The sequence below is a fragment of the Drosophila mojavensis genome, unplaced genomic scaffold, assembly GCF_018153725.1.
Source record: "Drosophila mojavensis isolate 15081-1352.22 unplaced genomic scaffold, ASM1815372v1 contig_136, whole genome shotgun sequence".
Taxonomy (NCBI): domain Eukaryota; kingdom Metazoa; phylum Arthropoda; class Insecta; order Diptera; family Drosophilidae; genus Drosophila; species Drosophila mojavensis.
Genome location: NW_025318667.1, coordinates 14,831,249 through 14,853,606, shown reverse-complemented (window position 1 = coordinate 14,853,606; position 22,358 = coordinate 14,831,249). Strand labels below are relative to the sequence as shown.

The 22,358-nt window shown below is 41.0% G+C and overlaps 3 protein-coding genes across 6 annotated transcripts in view; all 3 read left to right on the top strand.

Annotated features, from left to right (window-relative positions):
* Positions 1-3,391, top strand: part of LOC6583869 (nascent polypeptide-associated complex subunit alpha, muscle-specific form) — a 34,182-nt gene extending 30,791 nt beyond the window's left edge. For all 3 annotated transcript variants that reach the window (XM_044009491.1, XM_002009495.4, XM_044009492.1), the window contains 3 exons: positions 141-1,539; positions 1,605-1,668; positions 2,850-3,391. In XM_044009491.1, the coding sequence (XP_043865426.1) occupies positions 141-1,539; positions 1,605-1,668; positions 2,850-2,921 (1,535 nt within the window). In that variant the 3' untranslated portion in view covers positions 2,922-3,391. The remainder of the gene's footprint in view (positions 1-140; positions 1,540-1,604; positions 1,669-2,849) is intronic.
* Positions 3,392-6,713: 3,322 nt separating this feature from the next.
* LOC6583868 lies at positions 6,714-8,584 on the top strand. The gene has a single exon (XM_002009494.4). The coding sequence runs from the start codon at positions 7,063-7,065 to the stop codon at positions 7,627-7,629; it is 567 nt and encodes a 188-aa protein (XP_002009530.2). The 5' UTR covers positions 6,714-7,062; the 3' UTR covers positions 7,630-8,584.
* Positions 8,585-19,318: 10,734 nt separating this feature from the next.
* LOC6583867 (retinol dehydrogenase 12) lies at positions 19,319-22,079 on the top strand. Of its 2 annotated transcripts, none has more exons than XM_015161367.3 (2): positions 19,319-19,475; positions 20,516-22,079. In XM_015161367.3, the coding sequence occupies exon 2, from the start codon at positions 20,611-20,613 to the stop codon at positions 21,802-21,804; it is 1,194 nt and encodes a 397-aa protein (XP_015016853.1). In that variant the 5' UTR covers positions 19,319-19,475; positions 20,516-20,610; the 3' UTR covers positions 21,805-22,079. The 2 variants fall into 2 exon arrangements, with proteins under 2 accessions (XP_015016853.1, XP_002009529.1); XM_002009493.4 differs by having other exon boundaries at positions 19,319-19,689.
* The last annotated feature ends 279 nt before the right edge of the window (positions 22,080-22,358 follow it).

Below are 22,358 nucleotides of genomic sequence, written 5' to 3'. Positions count from 1 at the left end.
AAATAAATAAATAAATAAAATAAAATCCAATAAATAGATAAATTTACGTCAGTTTGGATAATCATAGAAAGATCTAGGCAGAGCTATGTCGTACGTTCAAGTGCTATCTAATACCGATTCTGTGTATTCCGCTTTCTTAGCAATCGGCGTAGCATTGCAGGAGCCGGAGCCCCAGCCCCAGCCACAGCCCCAGCCACAGCCCCAGCCACAGCCCCAGCCCCAGCCTCAGCCTCAGCCCCAGCTAGAGCCCGAGCCGGTAATGCCAGTAATAGGAGTCGAACGCAATGCAGAGCTGCAGCAGCTGGAGGCGGTGTCGCCCACGCCCACGCACGACGAGCGCTCGGACCGCCACTCGACGGACGAGCACGAGCCGATCGAGTCGTCGGAGAGCGAACGCGGCTCGGACATGGCGGGCAGCTCGTCGCTGACGACGGCCGTGCCCATGGGCATGGATGCGAAGCGTCATCATTTTCCGCGCAACGTGTGCTTGATCGAGGAGCATGAGAGCACCGGTCTGGTGTCCCAGGAGTCCTTTGACGACGAGCTTCCGTATGTGCCCACTACGCTGCCCGAGGAGCGGGCCCAGGGGGTGCCGCTCATCCCAATGAAGGAGCGCGCCAACATGGAGCTGAAGACATGTCCCGTGGACCGGCCACGCTCGACCACCCCACTGAATCCCTCACATCTCGAGGAGTACTGCACGGGCGTAGGCATTATGACGCCGCAGGAGTCGCCGCTCGAGCTGGACACGGGCGGGCTCGTGCGTGGCGAGAAGCTGCGCATTAGTCTGCCGCGCAAGGAGCCCACCATCAAGGACAAGACGCAGAGCAGCAAGTCGCCGCGCCGCATCTCCAATGCCAGCGGCAAGTCCTGGTTCGAGTTCGCCGAGGAGGGGCTGCGTGCCAACAATCTGGAGCGCAAGGATTCCAGCAAGCAGCTGCTGCCGCCTCCACCTGCAGCTCCTTCGCTTCCACAGGCCACAGCGACGGGCCAGACGCCTGCCAGCCTGGAGGAGCCCAAGCCGAAGGCATCCACACAGCGCAAACTGTCCGGCCATTGGATCGACTTTGAGAACATACCCGAGAAGCGGAAACCGGCCAAGCGGATCACCACGCTACCGAAGGAGACAATAACCACCACCACGACGACGGCCATCACGAGCGCCTCCTCGGCCGGAGTGTGCACCGGGGCACATCGGGGCAGCTCTGGGCATCACCATGGCCACGCTCACACCCATCACCATCAGCATCACCATCAGCGACCGGATGCGAGCTCCGGCGACAAGCTGCACTACAACTACGTCAAGCCCGAGGACTGCCAGTGCGAGTGCCACGAGGCGGAGCGTGGCGAATCCTCAGCGGCCACAGCGATCACCTCTAGCACCACAGCCGACAAGGACAAGGATACCAGTACGGGCACGGGTACGGGCACCGGCACGGGCACAGGTACGGGCAGTGATTCGCTGGCTTCGGTGGAGCTACTGCAGCAGGGCGAGGACACACTGCCCCTGCTCGAGCCGGAGACGCAAACGGAGACCAGGTAACTGGCTGAACTCTTAGCTAGGGCTGGTGCCATTCCCTAATGGACATTTCAAACCATTGCAGAGTCTACGCAAATGAGCCGCTGCCCCCACCAGCGCGTCACATCAACAAAAACACAGGTCAAAGGGTAAGTAGGAGAAATTGAATTGGATTCAACAGAGCTCTCACGATTGCAATTGCATAAGACATTGAAACTGATTGGAGCTGTCCCCCATTTCGTTTTGGAAGTATATGGAAAGACCTGCACGTCTCGAATCACTCAGGAAGGATTCCATTCGAGATGAATTGGAAAGGCAATGAAGATATTTTACTTGGCATAACTTTCTTGGTGACCTAGCACTGTCGCGCTAGACCCTAAACTATCCCAGAGTGCTCTCAACTGTCATTAAGCTTGGTTTGGAAAATGGAAGATGCCTGCAGACCAATCGTCCTGGACCTCGCTTTGGAAACGCGTTAAAGATGTCAAGGGGCATCTATTGGGGACCTGACTCACTGTACATCCTTGTCAGCACAAGCCCTAGCCACATGACTAATCTAACAACTTCCATACGTTGTCTGGCCAGAGCTCCTCTCCAGGACGTAGCAAATAGCTGCCACCGTTTAAGTTGCAGCTTCTCATTTTAAAAAAAGTTTTATTGAACTTATTCAGTGTTCAATTAAGTTCAAGAGAGATCTTTATTGAATTGATATTGAGCGACTCACTGGTTCATGAACTGTACATTCAGTCCTTCGCGGACGTTACTCTTCGCACAGTGATTCAATAAATCATGAGCCATTGACTCTCCAAAACGAATCGTTCATGACCGTCTGATTGGTTTAAATATAACGTTCATGAACATCTGCAGCTAATTGAGATTGGAATGATTGAGCCGCCCCAATCAACGGCGCACAAGACTTTACTCTCCAAGCACACTCCACTGTCGTTAGTCGATTTACGCACTCCTGGATTACGATTCATTTGCCTGAGCACTCTCTAAGCAGTTCATTCAACTCTTGTTAACTGCTGCTAAAGGCATTCGCTCTCTGTGTTAAACTCTCTTTGGTTAACAGTTATATGTGTGCTGAGCGCAAGCACTCTCTTCTGCTGCAGCATTATCTAAGCTGTAAGCACTAAGCTTGGCTAGCTTATGCTAGCGACCTGCCCCCTCGCTATCCGTCTCTCTCTCACTCTCGTTTCCTCTCTCGTTTTGCTAGCTTTGCAATCGTGTTAGTCTCTTAACAGGCTAAGCTCTTACTGCTATAAAACTTACATTACTTCCTTCTCTCTCTCTCTCTCTGTCTTTTTCTCTCCCATACTTTTGCATGCAGCTGGAGGAGTTTCCACGTCGCGACGCCGCCGCATCCAGTTCCAGAAATCGCAAGTTTCCCGATAGAAAATAAACTGTTATTCTACGCTATATATTTTTGATTTAAGATATATGTATATCCTATATATGTATAGATATACATATGTTTTCTTTTTTTTGTTATACCTCAACTATTGCATCTTCAGGGTAGCTAAAAAAATTTTGCAATCGACAAGTCGATCAGGCTCGAATATCCTTAATGTATGTACCTCAAGCAGTGCGGTTGTTAAACAAGTTATTGAAAAAATAAAAGAAAAACAAATCTAAGAAAATGAAAAAATGTTACGGGCATCATCGATCTTCAGATGAAACGAGTATTTCCTTTCGACTTTATTAGCTAAATATATATATACTTAACTACGATTACAACAGAAATCAATATATATATATATATTGGATGACTATATATATAGGATGACTCTTTTGATAGCAAAAATTAGCTCATCTTTAACATAATATCTATTTCTATTTGTGTTTCTTTATATATATGTATCTGAAAGCTACCAGAGACAACACATCCTATTGCATATATATGCATATACATATATTCGCCCCCTGCCCTCCCTTAGTTCCTGCCTCGCCCCATTTCTGACAGACGCAACAGCCATTCGCAGTTAATCGCTGACAAATTTGATGTGATCTTGATAATGTTATGATGATTCATGAGAAGTCTGTTGCAATGCAGTATCTTTTAAACTGTAACTGTAGCCGTAACTGTAACCGTAACTGTAACTATAATTGTAACTGTAACTGTCAGATCCTAAGTATTGTGTATTATGTAGTTGTTACCTAGAATCTAGCTCAGACTCAACTATAATTCGAAATATTCGGTTCTAGCTCAACAGTTCAACTAGGCGGTGGGTGTGGCAACTTTCAAATATAACTATATATATATATATACCAAGTCTGAAGTCTGACCACTGGGGCTATCTTGATAGCATCTTTACATACCACTTTCTAACCGCCTACCAAAATGAATTACGCCTACGCCTCTGCTCAGCCTGTTGCATGTCTTCATTTACATCTGGTCTGGCAGCCCTGGCCAGCAATCGTACTCTAGCTTTCGCATTATACAATGATGCAATCGCGAATATATATATATATATATATATATATATATATATATATATATATATATATATATATATATACAGACTCACTAATATATATATATATACACATATATATAGCCACCAAAACTGCCAGAATAGTTTGATTGCCTTTGTTTTCATTTACAATATAGTACATATACATACATCTATATTTGTAGTATTCTATTTTTTGGGTTCTCATCTAACGAATCGTAACCAGTTTTCCTTGAGCACAATCCCAGCTGGTAGAGATGGTTTATGCGCAGACGATGCGCTTATCGTGTAAACCCCAATAAAACCTACGATTTAATATATCTATAAATATATGACAAATATTTTTTAGCTAGTACTTAAATAATAATTAATTTATTATATATATTAATTAGCGCAACGGACATTCATTAAATTGATGGAAATTGAATAATATAAAAAACAGAACAAAAAGAAAAAATAAACAAAATAATAAGTTAGGTAAATTATACAAATACTAAATACAGAAAGAAACAAAAAAACAAGCGAATAATACTAAATTAAAAAGTGCTATAAATTGAGATGTTTTTTTTCGGCACTGAAATAAATATATATATATACTCAAATACAATATTTGTATTGATCTTATGAGAAAATTAAAAAGAAAGATTTATATATATAGCATTTGTTTGTATTCTCTTTTTTTTTGTAGTTCCTGAACTAATCTAAAGACGAGCACAAAACGCACTTGAAAAAAAAAATAAGAAGGAAAAATATTCATAATAATAATAATATTAATAATGTAAGAATCAATGCAAAATGTTACAAAATCTGTACAATAATTTCAAAAATTTATATACATATATATTTCTATGTTACTTATAGTTATAAACATACATATTTATAAAGATTTCTTTCGATTTTCGAGTTTTCCTTTTTTTTGTGTCTGCTTCGCACTTTTACGATAGATAAATTTCTGATATTATTCTTTTGAAGGCTTTTTATTGTATTATCTATAGATAACACTACAAGAAAATAAGAAATAAAAAACAAACGATATACAAATACGAAAACCAAAAAACTGTTGTTGGAAAAAATGCATTTAAGAAAAAAATAAAAAGAAAATATAACCGAAAAATCAATTTTTTCAAATCTTATAAAGCAAAAGCAAAATTTACTTCAATTGTTAACGAACAAACTTTCAACATTCATATAAATACATATATATAAATATACACAAAATAAGAAATCAATGAACTAATTACGAGTATATGCACTTTCATTATTTAACAATTCATATAGATATTCAAATGTGCGTGGAAAAAGAATAAGAAACCAAAGCAAAAACAAAAATCAAAAGAAATGAAAAAACCCAATTTGGATTGAAAATTATTCATTAAAGTGAACGGAAAAAAATACAACTGAAAGCAAAACAGAAAAGAGAACTATGAAAAATAACAAAATTTAAACAAATGTCTCTGTTCATTTACTTAAGCTGGGCGGGTGCAGAGGCCTAAGTCAAAGACCGCATATGAATGGCATTAGAAAGGGTATGAGTACGAAGAGCTGATAAGCAATGCTATTTATCTACAGACCCCGCATTAATTGCCATGACTGTCAATTAGTTTATTTGCATTTGACTTTGACACTCGATTTGACGTTAACAATTTGTCAAGCTTATGTTTGGCCAAAGGCAATGCAAAATCACCTGCTCTTATGCAATTAGCACAATATTCAATATTTGTTTTAACTACTCTTTTTTCAGCTAAAAAAAGAAACAGTCAAATTTACTTATAGTTCTATAAATCACGTAAACGCACGCTTGTCACAAACGGCGCACTGTGTAAACATTCAGTTGATACAACTGACCCGCGCAACAGCGCAAGCGCGCTCTCTCGCTCCCTCGCATCCGCTCTCACGTGCTGGCACGGCGCAACAACAGCGCTCATACAATTAGAAGCGCTTAAGCTATGCCTTGTTAAATGGGGCGTTGCACTATCGGCAGCACTGCATTTGTAAGACTTGAACAATAAGCGATTCTTTTTGTTCAATATTTGTATAACATTCGTCTATATACATACATACATATACATAATAGATGACATGCATTTCCCCTTATCTGCTCCCATACAGAGAAATGCCGCTTTATCTTCAATGTGTGTGTAAGTTGAGAGCGATTGGGCATATGTGTGTCGTCAGTGAGTCTTTCTAAACGTAAAATCGTAACAAATGATCGCACATGAGACAAATATGTGAAATATCGTAAGTATTGCCAATATCGTAAGTCATTTCCTTCCATTGCTTCTAGAAATTATTATATAACGGCATTAACGAAATATATATCAGCCTTGATTACAACATTTAAATAAACAAAACCCCTATAATAGAAAGCAATGAACTTTATTATCATAATAATTCTGAGATCTTTTCCGTGTTTTTTTGCTAATTGATATTCATAAATGATACAGTATGCTGTTATATTATTACCAGAAGCATTAATAAAACGATATTGATAATCAATATCGTCAACTTCAAAATATTAACAACCCCAATTGCATGCCACAGTACACGCAGGCACACTTACTCACTCACTCTCACACACACTCACACTCCAATGAAGCAGAGCGCGCATTCTCTACACACCATACACGCACGCAAATACACACACACACAGTGTTTTTTGAAGACGTAGCAAGAGAGTGTTCTCTTTATGTTGGTCACGCTCTCTGGCAGCAGGCGGCGGCAAATCTGCAACGTTCATTTTAAACACGATTCAAATACAATTCAGCAGTCGCATTGAACAGACGTTTAGCGCATGAAACGAACGTTTTCCATTAAGAAACCAAAAAACAAAATAAAGGAAGAGACAAAAAGTCGTGTTGAATTGCATATGAAGTGCATTTTTGAATCGCGCGTTCAAGAACGGAAAAGTAAACGATAAAGAACGAATACGCACACAAATTGAATTCGAAATCGAAACGTCTGGAATAACGAGACGAATTTTGTGATTGGAAATCAGCATAATTTTGTCTGTTTGTTTTTTGTTTTTGTGAGCATTTGAGCTGTGTTCATTTTTTTTTTCGTGCGTGCCAACTAAAGAAGAACAACAACGAAATGGCTTTTATGATGCCGGTTATGAAGAACAACTATGATATCTATAAGGATACGCGTGCCCGCTCCCGCAAAACATCCGAATGCTCGAACGTGAGTAGCGGCAACGGCACCTCAGCGTTGGCCAGCGCCCTTGGAACGCCGGGCCAGCCGTCGCAGCAGCAGCAACGTCGCCGCAAGGTGTCCGAATGTAAGTCGGAGAGTTTTGCAACGTCACCGTCGCACGGCCAGCTGGGCGCACATCGCATGCAGATGCAGCGCTGTCACAGTTCGCGCGGCTTCACCCGCAACACTTCGCGCAGCTCCCACGGCGGCTCCATGATGCAAATGTCGCAGGTAATGATGTCGCCGACGCGCTCGAGTCCGCCCAGCCGTACGCAAACAGCCTCGGCACTGGAACGACAGGCGGCAGCGCAGGCCGCCGCACAGGCAGCAGCAGCAACGGCGGCAGCGACAGCACAGCAGGAGCAGCGCTCAGCTGAGCAGAGCAACGATTATACGAAGTTCCATATGCGTTTGGTCGATAAGCTCCGCAAGTCCTTTCGCAAGGACAGCAGCAAGCGATCATGAGAACACGTCACACACACAAACAGCAACAGCAGCAGCAGCAACCACCACAACAACAACAACAGCCACCATGGCAGCGTCGGCGGCAACAACAACAACAACAACATTAATGGCTGGCAGGGTGACGGCGACACTGGCAGCATACAAGCAACGCCGCAGTCGCTGCCAACGCAAAGTTCCAGTGTGGTCAGCCGTTTGGGTCGACGTTTTAAACGCTGCTGTCAAGCGTTCAGCGCAGCCGCTGTCGTTGCCGGCGGCACAGCTGCGCCTGAGCTCGACTTTAACAATGGCATCGGTGGCGACGGCGGCAGCGCTGAGCATCTAACCGCTGGCAGTCCGTACGCCATACGACGCTTTCGACGACGCTGCAGCAGCGGCAGCAGCATGAATCGCCTGAAGCTGCGACTGCGCCGATCCACCTCGTCACCGGGCTAAACACAGCGCAGCGGCAGGGAACTGCGCTTGCATTTGGGATATGTATGGGATACAAAAGAAATTCGAAAACGATATTCGAATATTCGAATTCGAATACTGGAAGGGCTGCGAAAGCAGCTGAATGACAGCGACTGCACACGCAGCGTTGACGTTGCGTGTGCCGCAATCTGAGAGACGGCAAGCGCAAAGGCGAGCGCAAGCGTTGGCAGAGCGTGGACAGAGCGTCAAATAACGGCCGTGGCGAGCGTGAACGTACATTGAAACAGGTAGCGAGGACGCGAGGAGGTGGCATGTGGAAAACAAGTTGCCAGCTGTTTGCAAATTCTTTTTTGAAACTACTTTATTTTTCTCGTTTAAATTTCGAAACATTTTATTTACTATATTTTGAATTTTTAGACAAGTTATCCTTTGAAAATACACAAAACTAATTGATGTAAAAATTAATGTGTTACTAAACTAATTATATATATTTATATATACATGTATACACAAATATATTTATATGTATTTACATATACTTGAAGTTCGTGAAACTGTGAAAAAAGGCTTCCACACAAACAATCACACACACACACACAAACACAGAAGCAAAGTCAAGAAACCATAGAGGAAACAAGCATTAGCATTACGGTTTCCTTAGGAACACAAACAGAAGAAGAAGAAGAAGAAAACTACACTTTAAATGAGACAAAATTGCAACTGCCAATTGCATCGTACAACCACAACAACAACAAGAATCACATTAAAAATAACAACAGAATAAGAATAAAAATCCAACAACAACATACAACAACACGAAAAGACACTAAAAATAAACACAAGAATTTGGTGCAAATCAAACGGGGGAAAAAAAAAACAAAAACGAAATTTTTCAATTAAATTTAAGCGCAATTTAATGACAATATGTATAAATACATGCATATACCTATATATGTATATGCATTTATATATATACATATACATATATATCGGGTTATATAAATTGTATATATTTATTTACTGCTGCTGAGAAAAAGAAAACAAAACAAAACAAAATTACAGACTTGACGAAAATACATTATATAATAGTAAATAAAACATGCGGTATATTATAAATACCGCAACATTTGTACCTATACATTATTATTATTATTACTATTATTATTATTATTATTATTGTAATTATATATACATATATATTTTTGTGTGTTTTTTTTTTATATGTATGTATACACATACATATATATGATATACATTTGTACTTATAATTTGTTAGTGATTAGCTATTAACTTTATAACAAACATACACACAAAACTACAACAACAACAAACACAACAAACCAAAATAATAAATGAGAGAAAAAAAATCATTAAAATAATAGTAAAACAATGTTTTAACTGTATAATTTTTCCTGGGCTTTTCGCGAAATGTCACGCGAGCACGCTTCCCTACCAAGAGAACCAGCCATACCAAAATAGAGAATGTGAGCGAGAGACTGAGCGAGAGCGAGAGAGAGAGAGAGAGAGAGAGGCGAGGTAGATGGGTCCAAAGGTTGAATGCATGCCAAATGCGCAGAAAATGCGTTGGGCGCCAGCCGCATACATATATTATGCCGCCACAAAATTCAACCACCGACACCTGCCAAAGCGCCCACCTTTCACTCGCCTTTCACTCACCTCCCCTCGCCCCACCCACTCTCTTCGACCTGCAGCTGCTACATAACGGACGCGCTGCAGTCGTTGGTATTTATTCTTTAAACGCTTGTTTGGCATGCGGAAAACAGCGAAGGCGGCCAGAAAATCAATAGCCAAGAAAGCAGCAAACGTGGCCAAGCAGTTGCTCGACTAGAGATGCCCTGTAAACTTTGAGGCAATGGGTGTATTACTTAGCAAATCAAATATGAGACATACACATGACACATATACACACACAGACATACATATGTACACATGTCTATCGTGCACTTGATGTGACCGGCATGCACCAGCTAGCAATACCCTGTAAATGGATTGCATTGGATGAAATTGAGTTTGCGTATAATTTATACATTAATACTGTATATATTATCTAAGTAAGTAATTAAAATTGCACGCGCATCTGGCGCGATACCCTGTAAAGCGTTTTCTGCTAGAGTCTTATACGCAAACGAATGAATTGTAAACTTGATATTTGTAATTTATAGTTGAAATTTGGGTCAAATGGGCATATATGTCACTGTAAATACCCTGGAAAAATAAATACATATGTATGTGGCCCAGCATCAGAGACATGAAGTAACAGCAATGCATATAATTAAGATACCCTGTTGAGCACTTAAGCAGACGGGGCATATGGTCTTGGAAGAAGCTTTATTTCATAGTAGGTAACGTACCTAAATAATTTTTTTTTTTATATCTATTAACGAAAGTGAAATGAGTATATTGATTTTTTACAATGTCCGTCTTCCTGTCCGTCCGTCTATCCGTATGAACGCAGTTTATTTCGGCGCTATTGAAGCTAGTTTTTTATTATTGTAATTATCAATTGATTCCGGTTACGGGGTATCTGCAGCGTCGTTTTCTCAACTGAGCTCTGAGCGCCGGCGATTAGCATGACGATAGCTCTTAGTTGATAGTTGATAGACTTTAATGCTAATCAAGCCAGTGATTGAGCTGGAGGATTTGTCTTGGGTCGAGCATAGATACATTTATATATGGTATATAGAGTGCTCAAAAGAAGTTATAATTGTCTAATGAGCGATTTGTGTCTAAGGTATGCTACTTATATGTATTCTTATATATATACCTACCTATATATATATACATATATACCTATATTTACTTGAAAAGTGCTTGAAAAAGTGTTAACTTAAACTTAATGTAAACATTCAAATATATATATATATATATATATATATATATATATATATATATATATATATATATATATATATATATATATATATTGTACATATACGTAATTTGTATAATAGTAATATGAAAATTCATATATGTACATCAACCTGTCTCAGTTTTGCTCTTACTTCGAGGCTTGTGAGCTATATTTAGATGTGTTCTACTTACACTTTCATGCTGATAGCTGATAGCTAATCAGCTAATATATATATATTATTTTTTAAATTCTAAATATTTCTTAAATGGAAAATACATATCAGGTAAGCTCAAACCCTATTATCAGCTGATTAGGTGGGATATATATGATTTCAATGTGTTATATCAGATATCTAAATATATATATGCATATATAGTCTTTTTATACCCAGAAATTGGCACGAATCAAAGTTCTATATCAATTGCCAAAAGAATTAAAAAACAAACGAAACGAGGGAAAATGCCAAGAAATGAGTCGAAACATTTTGAATAGATGTTGAGAGATATGGACTTTGGTCCGGGGTACGAGAAATCTGTACTATGTAGAAGCAAACGGAACGATCTAAAGTGCTGTCATTTCTAGTTGTAGTTGTTGTTGTCATTCAATTAGTCATATAAAAACAAAAACTTAATCGAATGGCAAGTGCAAGTGCAAGGCAAGATATCTATGTACACATAGGTAAATATAAAGATATGAAATATTTCTCACTCCCTCTCACTCTAGCTTCTAGCTAACTCTTTCGAGCTGCTTATCAGCGGTTTCCTATCGATTCAGCTTTACCGGTTAAAGGCAGTTTTTTTGGACAGGGCATATTTCAAGTTCACATGACAATCAACTCATCAACGGGCAGATAGCTACGCAGTTGAGGATACGCTAGATAGATATCTTGTATATAGACACACACATACATATATGCATATGTGCCATGTTATTTATGCATTCATAAATGTCAGCACTTGATTTACGTTCGGGTTTTCACTAACATCAATTGAATGATTGATGACAAGCGTAGGGCGTTGCGAGAAATAACGCCGAAGCAACAATCACACAATATTTGTGACTTTTTGTGAATCAGGAGCGTTCCGATAATATCTAGATGGCTCGTCTTGTTAATAAACTGCGCACAACTCGAGTTCAGCGGTTCAGCGTGAACCGGTTCAGTTTGCAGCCGAAAATAATAGATCTGCATGGTTCGATTAGTTGAACAAATATCTATAATATATATATCTATATCTATATCTATATCTATATCTATATCTATATCTATATCCATATCTATATCTATATCTATATCTATATCTATATCTATATCTATATCTATATCTATATCTATATCTATATCTATATCTATATCTATATCTATATCTATATCTATATCTATATCTATATCTATATCTATATCTATATCTATATCTATATCTATATCTATATCTATATCTCTATCTATATCTATATCTATATCTATATCTATATCTATATCTATATCTATATCTATATCTATATCTATATCTATATCTATATCTATATCTATATCTATATCTATATCTATATCTATATCTATATCTATATCTATATCTATATCTATATCTATATCTATATCTATATCTATATCTATATCTATATCTATATCTATATCTATATCTATATCTATATCTATATCTATATCTATATCTATATCTATATCTATATCTATATCTATATCTATATCTATATCTATATCTATATCTATATCTATATCTATATCTATATCTATATCTATATCTATATCTATATCTATATCTATATATTTATCTATCTATATCTATACATATTCCTATACCCATAACTATCAATTCCAATGGATTCAAGGCATAGAATAGATATATTCATATTAGAATAAAAACTTATTTCCAGCAAAAAAAATAAACACTTCATCATAATAAAAATATATTAAATACACATACATGTATATAATGTATACCTCTGAATAGTAAATAGTTACAAAGAAAGCATTCGAATTACTTTGTAGATCTTAAAATATTATATATTGGAGTTTTTTTCAGCCTAATAAAAACTTGAATTTATTATTATTATTCGAGAGCGTTGACGTTTAACTAATAAGTTACATCTATCGATCAATCCAAGCTATAGGCAATATATTGTGGAATTACCGATTGGTTCCATCAACTTGTTTTTTTATACTCCATCAAACACTGCCAAATCGAATGCGTCTAATGTAATCTGCAATCCATTCGATACGAATGACACATTTTATCATAAACCACGTTTGTGTATGTGTGTGTGTGTGTGTGTGTGTTTGTGTACAATTTCATTCTGCGCCGATCTGTTTATGGTGCTCATTGTGCAATGCGCCAATTAAATTCTGTTTGCCTCAGCTGCTTACACTCAGATCCCAGATTCCGCTGCTTTCTACCACCTGCCTCCCACCTCCCACCTCCCGCCTACCACCACCAGCTTCCTCATCACGCCTTTTGATTTTAACTGAATAACATAAATACACATACATACATACATACGTGCCCAGTTCGTAATGCCAATGCTTATGTCCCCCTTCCATTTGTATACCCTGCAAATTATATAAACTGGACATAGTAAGCGCACATATTTACATGTCCTTTTTTTTTATAATTGAGCAAAAGATAAATAAATACAATTTGAAATGTATTATCCTTTTTTGTATTTAGAAATAAATTAATCTGCAAAATTAATTTTAAGGGTAAATCATGTGAATAATCATGTTTGACCTTCATAGTCGATTGAACTTTGACTAAATTCCGTTTTTAGACTATACGCATTTCCTTAGTTGTCACAAGCTCATGAGCTGAACTAGTTCCAGTCCAAATAATGCAAAGGATTGTGATATCTTCGAGTCGGCTATGCCACAGTAGTGACAACTCAGCTGCTTCTTCTTATTTTGTTCTTTTCACTTGCTTTCGCGGACTCTCCTCTCTTCTCCTGCCGCTAGCCATCTCGCTCTCGCGCACTTTGCGACATGCACAATAACAAATTGGGTCGGCCTTGACACGGGTTAAGAGTTGTTGTTGTTGTTGTTATGACTGTTGTAGTTGTTGTTGTGACATTTCAGTTGCTTCGATTCTGCTCGCTAATTTACGACGCGGCCGAGGCCACTTTTCTGTTCTCATCATTTCGATACCCTGCACTTACTGCAAAGCTATTCGAAAGTGGGGTATATTCGAGTGCATATGTATGTATGTGCGTATATGCCAAAAGATAAATATGCATACATGTATAGTAATCTGAGTACATATATGTATATGTTTACATATGAATTTACATACCCTATGAAAAAAGTCAAGTTTATTTATTTTATATATGTTTGTAGATATGTATGTATGTATATAACCAATATAAGGATCTATATTTATATATGCCTGAGCAATTGCAATAATTATGACAACAATTTGACTCTAGTTACAGGGTGTGTCATAGTTGGGCAGCTTCCACTAGCACATTCTTAGCTTGCCAGCACACTTAATACCCTGTAGCCATGAAATATTTAAACATAAAACATGTTTTGCTCGCACAATTATATATTTACAAACTAATTGTCGATTAAAATGCTCGAAAGAATTTGGATAATTATTGGCTTGTTAGGTCTTAAGGCCTAAAGACTTTAACCCGAATGCAGCTGTGACCTTTGATGCCCATAAATATACATACACATACATACATATGTACATATATCTCTGCATATTATATTAGCAACAAATAAAGACAAATTATAGGGTATTTGGAATTTATGTGACATGCTTTACTTCAGCTAGAATTATCCACTTAACGACTTCGATATTTTACGCTCTTAACACAATTTATCAGGCTTATACGATTATATAGTACGTGTGCGCATATATCCTTTTTGAGGAGTATGTAGCTGCCACTCATACGACAGCGACAGCGCCTAGCTGTTGTTCATGCCCAAGGCAACAACAAGCAGCAACAGGTTTTCTTTTGCCACACGCAAAACCACTCAGCGTTCACTCTCTCTCTCTCCCCTTCTATGCCCCTCCCTCTCGCCACTTTGCTTGTGTTCTCCCCTATCTCTCCCCTCCAGCAACTGGGCATACGACACACTCACCAATCAATGTTAACTGCTTGAATGTGTTGCGCGTGTTTCGTTCAATTCGTCAATTATCATTTTGCTCAACCGTTTCGTGTTTAGAGTCCATGCGATTTGTCCAGCAGAAGCAGAAGAAATTATTAGCATTTGCGCATCAATTGAGTGGACATGCACATGCATGCAAAAATACACACACACACGCGCGCGCATAAATCTGCGCAGCGCTGTGACGTCACAAGCTAAATAGCACTGGCACTTGAGACGGCCGCCGCATTGACCCCAACCCCAAGCATTTCAGTTGAGTTGTTGTTCCAATGTCGTTGAGTTCAGAAGCTCTCGCACGCGCGCTCTCACGTCGCTCCTCCTTGCTCTCCCACACTCCGCCTGTCTCTGTCTCACTCTTATTGTTGCTTGCTCTCTGAACTGCATTCGCTTATGCTTTGCATGTATCTACATACATATGTATGTGTATGTCTATTTATATGTATAATAATTGGCGGCGTCTTACACTCAATGCTTTTAACTCAGCTTTTTGCGCGCCTTCCATTTGATGGGTGTGTTAATGTGTGTGTGTGTGCATTTTTGCTTGTACATTTCTGCATATACATATGTATATGTATGTATGTACGTGTGTATGCCTGCTTTTGTGTGTTCATTTCAACGATTATCTAATTGCACGTTGTAATTTAACGAATAATAAGAAAAGTAAAGAAAATGTTGATCAACATTTCACTTGGAGCACGCCAATTCCCGTGTACAGTTGCCTCCGTTAATTGCTTTTGTTTTTGGCCTCTTACGTTTTGGCATCTTCATCTGGTTGTTTACAGATCGGCTAAAGATCAAGGCAAAGCGCCAGCGTCTAAAACTGCCTGTTTGCCAAAAACAGAAGAGCAAAACAAACACGAGGCTGTGCATGTGTGTGTGAGTGTGTTTATCTCTTATGCATATAGTATGTACATATGTGTACATATGTACATACATATGTATGTATGTGTATGTTTATGTTTTCTATTTGATTCTTACGTATTTAACATTGGTGCCCTGCTGCTTCGCTTTGACGTCACGAATGCCACTGCGACAGGGCTCGGCACGTGTGCGTGTGTGTGTGTGTGTGTGTGTGTGTGCAAAAAGGATGTATCGAGTTAATGTTAGCCTGGCGATGTTCAGCTAACGGTAAACAGTCGCCCACTTTCCCATACACTCAGCTGCCACTCGGAATAAGCAAATTAGCAAGCAATAACTAACTAAGTCACTAAGCGCACTTAAGTGCATTGCAAATAGCACAACGAACCGAGAAGGATATGCAGGATCACGGCGCGCATTAGGAACAGCTCTGAAAGCATGTGCAGCAGCGCACAGTGGCACCCAGTTGGCGAATAAACAGTGAAAACTGCAAATCCCTAAACAAACAAATTACAAAATTACTTCTGATATACATACATAAATACATATGTACATACATACATACATACATATATGTCTTATGTTGAAGATATCTTAAAGTTATTTCTGTTAATTCAGCTTGTTTATTGTTTAGCTCTTCGATCCAACTTATCGATATACTACATGTATGTATGCATGTATGTATGTATGTACATATGTTTTTGTCTAGCGGAAAATACCCAAAACTCGCGTTTGACACAGAAAACAATTGGGCTTTAGGGTGAGGATGAAAAAAGGCAATTTAGGCACTATTTAGCTCTAGAGGGGTTGCTGCCTTGATTTACCTATCGATTTAACAACGCCTTGTTATCCTGACCTAGTCAAAGTTTTACCCCATGCGCAACTCTCTCTCTCTCTCTCTCTCTCCCTCTCTTTGTACTCCCTCTGTCTGTCTGCTCTTTCTCACTCTCTCTCTCTCTCTCTCTCTCTCTCTGTCTCTCTCTGTCTTTCTCTCGCTCTGTGTCCTTTGTAGGAGCTGTGGTTTGCGTGCCAAAACTCACGTTACCGCAGCGGCGTCAACATCAATAGACAAAGATGACAAGTTATCTTCTTCGTTTACCCCCAAGCTCCCTCTGCTCGGCCCGCTCCTTTTTCGACTGAAGGCATGTCCAGCTTTTGTGTTCAAGGATATTCAACTGTTTTACTTTTATTGATTTTGTCTCTCGACGGATGTTCCCATTGAAGAGCATTTAATTTTGGGTCACGGACCGAACCCCTTCGCATTTATTAACTGAAAATTGTATGCTAATAAGCTGGGTTTCATTGAAAATAAACCGGTGCCAAGGACTTCCTCAAAACCACTTTTAATAAATATATTTTTAGTATTAATATTAATACGGAATACTACGAATTGAGAGCCCAATGTCAGCACTTATATTTGTTTTCCAACTAACCATTTGTGGCCTGGTTTATCCACAGTGGAAATCCTCGAATCCATTAACCCGCCGCTGCTCTCTCTGTCCATTTGTCTGTACGACTTTTCCTCTTAATCGGATTATCTCTTGTTAGCAATTCATGGAAAGTACCACTCGTCATCATAAGCTCCTTGCCAACTGTATGTACTTTTCGATGCAAACCCGCCCTCTTGACATCTAGGAACTCTGTTGGCCTTGAGAGCTTTACGATAGCCTGTCCAGTTAATGTTCACTCCGTCCAGCCTGTACTTAGTTCCCGCACATCAATAAAGTCACGAAAGTGATTATAGATTATACAACTACTATGCATAGTTAATGTGGCACGCAACTCGTGTGGAGCCCTTGCCAGCTGTTATGCTTCTCGCCCGGACAGGGCAATGGGTCTTGATGCTTGGCCCAACAACAGAAGCCATTTCGAAGCCCGTGCAGTCCACATTGAGCAAGTACCGCTGACAGGAGCGAAAGCTGGTAATGAAAATTGAATTTTAGCTTAATTTCCGATTAGAGAGTTTGAGAATATTTGATTGAGATTAAAGAAAGCTCAGACGCGAAGCCAAGTGAAATAAATTGATTTAATGTACTCTGAATTAACAACCATGCGAAAAGGTCTACAGACGACAGCCACGCCCAGTATGAACAGCACAGTTGAAACATCCATTGGTACTTCGAGGAATCTGACTGCGACTTGTGCAAGGTCTGTTCAGTGGACTCAGCTAGTATGTTCAGCGTATGGCTAGTCTTATGACTCATCTGTCACTTTATCCAGGGGCATTGGCAAGGACACGGTGCTGGAGCTGGCTCGGTGTGGCGCCAAGATCTACATGGACAGGCATCGAGATCATGAAACGTACACAGAATAAGCAGCTCAGATCAACTGCACACTAGACCTGGCGTTGCTGGAGTCTGTGGTCTGTGGGCGCTTGCACCCAATCTAAGCTGCTCTTCACTAGTTACGGTCAACTGCTACCATTCGGGCTTGGTCCGGTTCGATCTGAATCGTCATTTTGTGGATCCCATCTGGTTTCTGGATGCTGTCCCATCTCTGGATACAACATTGGTCGGGAGTACGTGTGGCTTATACGCCGATTTCTTTTCAGTGTCCGCTGGTACCGTGGGCTAGGAATGTCGAGACTGCCGACTGGCTTTGGCAAGAGAGCAAACGCCTTGTGGGTATATCCAGTTCGGCATACTCTGTACAGTTTGTACAGAGTGAGGGCAGATAAAAATCAATGAAAATTTACAGAAGTTAAATGAGGAAATTCAGAATGATGAAATTCCAATTGGAAAATAGATTTAGTGGATTATCTACTTATATTACGATATACAGACATCAATATTTTTCTTCTTCGCCCTCTACTTTGCTCAAGCTTAGAGCATTTTGAAGTCGGCTTACCCTAATGACTATGTTTGAAGTCGAATTTAGGTAGTTCCAAGCCCTGCGCGGCGACTGGAAAGCCAGCGAGAGCATAACAGCTCAAGAGAGACGACAGCGACGTAGACGTCGGCAGCGACAGCGACAGTGACTACAGCAACAATCAAAACAAACACGGCGAAGAAGCCGCAGAACAAGAAGACACAAATAAAGCGGAATGCAAGTAAAGTTATTCAACGGCAGCGCTGTAGCGACGCTGGCAGCGAAGCGAGAAAAAAAAAAGCAACGTTGCTTCAAGTGAAAGTCGAAAGCATAATTCCAAGAGAGGCAGCGCGAAAAGAAATTAATGCCAGCAGCAGCAACAACAATAACCGCAACAACAATAACAACAACGACAACTCTAATGGGAATAGCAGGCGGAGGCGAGGCCATTGCGGCTTCTATGGTTGGACTTTGAAAACAACGACGACGACGATGACGGCGACGGCGACGGCAACGTCAGCGTCGACTGCGACGCATGCACATGCATAAAGTTATGTTAATAACAGACGCCAAGTAAAGCCGACTGCGACGCCGCTTAAAATTATATTCAGGTTATTTTGACGTGTTAGCGATCAAGTCGTTGGAGCCATGGCTATCGGGAGCCGCTGTTTCTTTCAGTTGGCTAAGACCGCGCGAGACGCTTGGACGCAACGTTAACAAGAGCAGCGCAGCAAGAAAATCCCGGACAAACAGATCCCAAGCTGATCGAATAAAGTGTGTGAGCGTGTGTAATAGAGAGGGAAAGAGAGTGAAAGAGAGAGAGAGTGTGTGAGAGAGAGAGAGAGACCGAGCGAGCAGCCGGCATCTATCCGTCAAGTGCTTTAGTCAACTCTCGCCGCTGTTGTTGTTCGACCAAATGTGTGAAATTAGCGCGTGAGGAAGTGCGGCGACAAAAGAAGAGAACGAGAAAGAAAAGGGTCAGCAAGAGGTATGGTGGCACGGTATGGTGTGGCCTGGTATGTGGGCACATCGAGAGTACGAAACAGCAATTTCGAAAGTCTTGTTTTCGAATGCGACATAGTGAAACATGCATGTCGCCATGTTATCGAAAGGCAAGCTTCGATAACAACGGCGAGCGTTCAATTTAAATATGTATAGAAAATAGTTGGACTCAACTTGAATTCCGTGTGGATTAATGTGGCAAAACATGTGTTAAACGGTGCACTTTGAGAACAATCGATCGATGATCGATAACTGGGCAAAGTCTTGAGCAAATAAATGTCAGCTAATATTTATTGTAATCATAAGTCTATGCACTAACAATGGAAAGTGCATAGGTACAGACATATATGTATGTTTGTGTATATATATTACATAACTAGTATTGATAAATTACTCTAGTTTATAGTTGGAGCTTTTCGATACATTAAAATTATATGTAACTCATTTAATTTTGTTCAATAAAACCAATTTATTGATTGTTTCATAAGACACGCCAAGTACTTTTTAAGTCTTATTATCAAGTACTTATCATATCGATAGCAATATCGAATTGTGTTTATCGATTCAAGTTATTACATTCATACTTCTATATGCGCTAACGGTCTATAAACAAACTAGTTCCATAATATGTGCATCGATAAATTGATCGATACCCAACATATCGATAATTGATTAACAGATGATATTGATAAATCAAGCATAGCGTTAACTGTACTCTAGCAAAGCTAATTAGAATGACAGACAAATGTCGATTAACACGTCCATTATCGATAATATGCGTGACAATTCCTTTCCCTTCTTCTCGCCCCCAGGCACATCGCACCATCCTTCCATTCCATTGCTAGGCACAACGAAGGGTCTCGCACATCACACACACACGCATACAAACTAAAGTCGTGTCCCAGCTATGTCGCAGGCTGCCACGCCCACGACAACGACGCCTGCTTACGACGACCCAACCGCCGAGGCGGCCGAGAAGGCGCTCTGCTTCCGTGGCATCTGGGCCTGGTTGGTGCTCCTGTTGCTGATCTTCCTGTGCATCGCGTTCGTCATGTGGCTGCTGCGCAAGTGCATCCAAGGTCCGGTCTATCGCAAGGCGAACCGCATCGACGGCAAGGTGGTCATCGTGACCGGCTGCAACACGGGCATTGGCAAGGAGACGGTGCTGGAGCTGGCCCGGCGCGGCGCCAAGATCTACATGGCCTGCCGCGATCCGGCACGCTGCGAGGCCGCTCGCCTTGAGATCATCGATCGCACCCAGAACCAGCAGCTGTTCAATCGCAGCCTCGACCTGGGCTCGCTGGACTCCGTGCGCAACTTTGTGGCGCGCTTCAAGACGGAGGAGACGCGCCTCGACCTCCTGATCAACAATGCCGGAGTGATGGCTTGTCCGCGCACCCTGACTGCGGATGGCTTCGAGATGCAGCTGGGCGTCAATCATCTGGGCCACTTTCTGCTCACCAATCTGCTGCTGGATCGGCTCAAGCAGGCGGCGCCCAGTCGCATTGTGGTGGTCAGCTCGGCGGTTTATATGTTCGGTCGCATCAATCGCGAGGATCTGATGAGCGAGCGCAAGTATAGCAAGTTCTTTGGCGCCTACAGCCAGTCGAAGCTGGCCAACATCCTGTTCACGCGGAAGCTCTCGACGCTGCTGAACGGCACCGGCGTCACGGTCAACTGCTGCCATCCGGGCTTGGTGCGTACGAGCCTGAATCGTCACTTCGCCGGGCCCAACTGGACGAAGAGTGCCCTGAAGGTGCTCTCCCTGTATTTCTTCAAGACGCCGCGTGCTGGGGCGCAGACTTCGCTGCGTCTGGCGCTGGATCCGGCGCTGGAGGGCTCGTCGGGCAACTACTACTCCGACTGCATGCGCTTCCCACTCGTGCCCTGGGCTCGGGATATGGACACCGCCGACTGGCTGTGGCGCGAGAGCGAGAAACTCGTCGGCCTGCCGCCCCTCCAGAGCGACTCCAGCAATCAAAATGGCCACAACGGCAATGGAGTGCGTCCAGCTGCTGCTACGGCCGCTCCAGCTGCAGCTTCGTCTACAGCTCCGGGTGACTCAGTGGAGACTGTTGTAGTGGATCGGCCATCCAGTTAAAAGAGTGGAGTGCTTCAACTGTCATCAACGGTCCAGTGCATCCATCTCTGAAATCCAGTTAACATCTTTCTTTGTTTTTGTTTTTTTTTTCTCTCTCTCTCTCTTTTTCTTGAAGAACCTAGTCAATTGGAGATTAAAATAATCATTGACTAGGTCTATATATGGCTATTATAACACTTAAATATATTTAATGTACCCATACGAATACATACATACATACATACATGTGTCCAGTAATTGAACTCTTTTTGTGTGTCAAAATAAACGTAAAATTAAGAACAACAAAAAAAGACAAAGTGGGCGAAAACAGAAGCAAATTTATTGAAATCGCCGCCGTTTCAGCAGCAGCTGCTACGGCCGCGGCGACTTTTTCTTCTTCTTCTTCGTTGTCTGTCGCTCGCGTTCGTTCACATGCCATTAACAGAAACAAAAGCAAAAAGCAAAAAAGCAAAAAAGCAAAAGCAAAAACAAACAAAAAAAAACGAAAATCGCAAGCAACAGCATCGAGAGTGCAATTAAACCCATGCAATGCCCGGGGGGTCGTTTTGGTCCGC